This window comes from Colobus angolensis, unplaced genomic scaffold (assembly GCF_000951035.1).
Source record: "Colobus angolensis palliatus isolate OR3802 unplaced genomic scaffold, Cang.pa_1.0 Scaffold134, whole genome shotgun sequence".
Taxonomy (NCBI): Eukaryota; Metazoa; Chordata; class Mammalia; order Primates; family Cercopithecidae; genus Colobus; species Colobus angolensis.
The window spans coordinates 1,912,641-1,917,292 of record NW_012114422.1 but is presented as its reverse complement, the minus strand read 5'-3'; the positions used below and the strand labels follow the sequence as shown (position 1 = coordinate 1,917,292).

The following is a 4,652-nucleotide window of genomic DNA, read 5'->3' as shown; positions in this document are numbered from 1 at the left end:
AGGCATGTTCAAAATGACTACTCCATCTTCCCTTTTCCTTTCCAACCACATGTGCCACAGGGAGCAGGCAACATGGAGCTGGCCAAGTGGAAAGCCCATTTGCACAATAAGATTAGGGTGGGGTGGCCAGCTTCTTCATGCACTATGTAAATGTTGCAACTGGTCCAGCCAATCTGTGCGCCCTATGCAAATCAGACATCACCTCCTCAAGCCTGTCTACAAAATCTGATGCACTCCCCACAGGCTGGAAGTCCCATTCAGGCGCCCCTCTCTCTCGCAGGAGAGAAAGCTGTTCTCCTTTCTCTTTCTTTTGCCTATTAAGCCTCTGCTCTTAACCTCACTTCACATGTGTCCATGTCCTTGATTTCCTTGGCATGAGGCAACGAACCTCAGACAACAAGGCCAGACAATAACTCCACTTCACTACCTTCTGGGGCACCCCTGCCTTGTCCCCAATTTCCCAGATATGTTTCCTAGAGACTGTGAATTGTAGAGGGGGCTTCTGTGCCAATGAAACACATGAACATATCAGAAGCATTTGAACCAGAGTGACTCCATCTTGAATAAGGTCTGGGTTAAATGAGGCTGATACCTACTGGGCTGCATTCCTAGGAGGTTAGGCATTCTAAGTCACAGGATGAGATAGGAAGTTGGCACAAGACACAGGTCACAAAGACCTTGTGGATAAAACAGACTGTGGTGAAAAAGTCAGCCAAATCCCACCAAAACCAAGATGGTGATGAGAGTGACTTCCGTCATCCTCACTGCTCATTATAATGCTTTAGTATGCTAAAAGACACTGGCACCAGCACCATGACAATTTACAAATGCCATGGCAATGTCGGGAAGTTATCCTATATGGTCTAAAAAGGGGAGGAACGCCAATTCTGGGAATCGCTCACCCCTTTCCCAGAAATCTCATGAATAATCCACCCCTTGTTTAGCATATAATAAAGAAATAACAATAAGTATAAGCAGCTGAGCACCCATGCCACTGCTCTGCCTATGGAGTAGTCATTCTTCATTCCTTTATTTGCTTTATAAATTTTCTTTCACTTTATAGATTTGCCTCAAATTCCTTCTTGTGTGAGATCCAAGAACCCTCTCTTGGGAGCCCTTTCTTGTAATAAACAATGCTTCCCACTAGTGGTTCCAGTACGGAGCAAGGAGCCTGAGAGTCTAGACTTGGTGATGGAGTGAGAAAGGTGAGTGACGGATGCCGTTTTATTTGCAGAATAAACTTACTTTAAATAAAAGGTTGATTTCCAGTTCTAGAGGGACAGGGGTTCCTAGCAGGCTAATGGGACAGAGGCTCAGTTATAGAGAAAAAAGAAAAAGGCCTAGAAAAGGGCCCTAAGGAACAGGACTATATCAACTTCACACATGGCTTGATGGTGTGTCCCAAAGATCAGCCTGGGCACTACTGGCATTTCAGGCTGGATAATTCGTGTGTGTATGTGTTGCAGGCCAGGTCGGGGTTTGTGCTGTGCATTGTAGGTTGTTTAGCAGTATCCCTGGCCCATTCCCACTAGATGTCAGTAGCACCACCCACCTCCCATGGTGACAATCAAATATGTAACCAGACATTTCCCTCCAGCAGGGCACCCGCAAGATCACCCAGTTGAGAACCACTAGCCTAGGGTCACTTAAACTTCTCTTGTCAGTGGTCAGACTTAATTCTAGGAAGTAGGCAAAGAGTTTGAGCTGCAGCTGGGAGGAGAGGTTAAGGGTCCAGACTGGGAACATTCCAGTCACACACGCCATTCTGTTTTATGGACATCTTGGAATATAGCTGTTTCAAAACTTTCCACTTCCTCCTTTTCTTTTCCTCATTTGATGAATTTGTTGTCAGCACTATGAGACGGGGGAGGTTGTTTTCTCTGTTACTTTTGGGAGGAGAGCCTCTCTTGTTCATTTAATCTGTGCAAACTTCCGGCAGGAAATGGCACTCAAGGAAAGTTTTGAATAAAAGGAAGATGCTGGTTTAGTCAGTGGAAACAGGAAGTTGTTGCCCTTGTCTCAAAGGGTATAGAAGAAAGAGGCAGAGAGAAACTGCACTTAGCAGGACTGGGAGGAGCAGAAGACAGTGGGGTGGGAGTAGAGGGAGGGTGGGGAGAGCTGAGGAGCAGAGGGAGGCAACTGGGCCACCAGGACAGAAGTCCTTGAATCTCCAGGCTGAGCTGGCTGTACCGGAAGAGGATGAATGTGCTGTGTAGGAGAAGTGGGGTCATGCAGTGACAGTAAGTCAAAGCTATAGCGGTTTGTTATTTAAACTACTTTAGAGTATAGTATTCTTCTATACTATATTCTATTTTTTTTTTTCTTTTTTGAGATGGAGTCTTGCTCTGTTACTCAGGCTGGAGTGCAATGGCATGATCTCGGCTCACTGCAACCTCCACCTGCCTGGTTCAAGCAGTTCTCTTGCCTCAGCCTCCCGAAGAGCTGGGACTACAGCCGCGTGCCACCATGCCCAGCTAATTTTTGTATTTTTAGTAGAGACGGGGTTTCACCATACCGGCCAGGCTGGTCTCGAACTCTTGACCTCAAGTGATCCGCCTGCCTCGGCCTCCCAACGTGCTGGGACTACAGGCGTGACCCACCGCGCCCAGCCTATTCTATTTAAATTAATATATTTTCTCTCCAATATTAAGAGCATATGCCTACATTGTAAAATCTCCTTGACTAAAGAGAGAGAGAGAGAGAAAGCAAAGGTGGCAAAATATTAACAATTGGTGAATCAGATGAAGGGTATATTTTTGTTCACATTATATTCTTCTTGTAATTCTTCTATAAGTTTGAAAATTTTCAAAATTAAAATTTGTGCTGTGTGGAGAGAAGAATGAATTTTTAAAACCATGTGATATTTAGAACTGGATCAGTCATCACAGATGTATGTGTTCATGAATATGTGGCATTATTTATGAATTTTTTTCTCTTCAATGTAATATAGTGATGCTGATGGCTCTCTTAAGAGTGATATCTCATCATGTATTTATGTATTTTCAGGTCCTGACAAATACAATCTAGAATTGTCAGATTTTTGCATAATTTGCACCATTTCCTTACAAGGCACAGGTAACTCAGCTTGTAGCTTTCACTATCATTCATTCATTGGATAAGCATTTCTTGAGTATCTACTATAACTGTATACAAGGTGTATACTCTCTTTTTTTGAGACGGAGTTTTGCTCTTGTCACCCAGGCAGGAATGCAGTGGTGGAATCTTGGCTCACTGCAACCTCCGCCTCCCAGGTTCAAGCGATTCGCCTGTCTCAGGCTCCGGAGTAGCTGGAATTACAGGTGCCCCCCACCACAGCTGGCTAATTTTTTAATTTTTAGTAGAGATGGGGTTTCACCATGTTGGCCAGGCCTGTCGCGAACTCCTGATCTCAGGTGATCCACACGCCGCAGCCTCCCAAAGTGCTGGGATTACAGGTGTGAACCACCACGCCCGGCCTACAAGGTGTACACTCTTAAGCATTATGGGGAATACAAATATGAATCAGATGGACATTCTGCACACATATAATCTTATAATTTGGTATAAGTTTAAAACCTTGCACATACAGAACTTCTTTTTTTTGGTTGGAGTGCAGTGGCCTGATCTTGGCTCACTGCAACCTGTACCTCCAGGGCTCAAGCGATTCTTGGGCTTCAGATTCCCAAGTAGCTGGGACTACAGGCGTGTGCCACCACGCCCAGCTATTTTTTGTATTTTTAGTTAGCCAGGCTAGTCTCGAACTCCTGGCCTCAAGTGATCTACCCGCCTCGGATTCCCAAAGTGGTGGGATTACAGGTGTGAGCCACCATGCCCGACCAAGAACTTTAAGATAGATTGAAAATTATTATTTTTGTCAAGTCTCAAAGGACTTACCCATCTTATTGGGAAATGGTGTGAGGCATATTCGTGCTGCATTTGTTCTGTCCTGCCATGGAGTAAAACTAGGGCTGAGGGTTGGGGGCTATTGGTGGGGTTGAAGTGAAGAATGCTGCATTGGTTTGCCATTGCTCTATAACCCATCAGTTTGTGGCTGAAAACAACAGTCATTTAGTATTGCTCTTGTGTCTGTGGCTCAGTTGGGGCTTGGTTCATAAGCGTGGGTTTGGATGGGCAGTTCTGTTTCAGGCTACTGCAGCTAGATGAAAATATATACCTTCCCCTGAAGGTCTGTGGACCAGTGGGGATTACTCTGTTTCACGTAGCTCTCAGGGAATGCTTTTCTTAGGTGATGGCAGAGGTGCAAGAGGACAAACAGAAATATGCCTTAGAGGCTTTAGAAAGCCTAGGCTCAGAACTCACATGCTATTATTTTAGCTTATGTATCACTGGCCAGCAGAAGTCACATGGCTGAGCCCAAAGTCATGGGACAGGGACAAATAGTGTGCCCACAGTGAGGTACTGGCAAGGGTATGGATGCAGGCAGGGGTGACAAACTGATGCAATCTATGACAAATGCCATAGATTGTAGCTATAGCATGCTTTGAATACTACATTTTTAAGAGAACAAACTTCAATTTTTTGTCAGAACTTTTAAAAAAGTCTGATTAAAAACTAAAAAAGGCCGGGCGCGGTGGCTCAAGCCTGTAATCCCAGCACTTTGGGAGGCCGAGACGGGCGGATCACGAGGTCAGGAGTTCGAGACCATCCTGGCT

At 45.1% G+C, this 4,652-nt stretch overlaps 1 protein-coding gene across 2 annotated transcripts in view; it reads left to right on the top strand.

Annotated features, from left to right (window-relative positions):
• The first annotated feature begins 2,054 nt into the window (after positions 1 to 2,054).
• The window catches only part of EXOC6 (exocyst complex component 6), a 214,699-nt gene continuing 212,101 nt past the window's right edge, over positions 2,055 to 4,652 (top strand). Inside the window, exons 1-2 of one of the 2 annotated variants that reach the window (XM_011934325.1) lie at positions 2,055 to 2,076; positions 2,136 to 2,240. In XM_011934325.1, coding sequence (XP_011789715.1) covers positions 2,204 to 2,240 — 37 coding nt within the window. In that variant the 5' untranslated portion in view covers positions 2,055 to 2,076; positions 2,136 to 2,203. Of the gene's footprint in view, positions 2,241 to 4,652 lie in introns of both variants that reach the window. The other variant, XM_011934324.1, reaches the window with a different exon arrangement.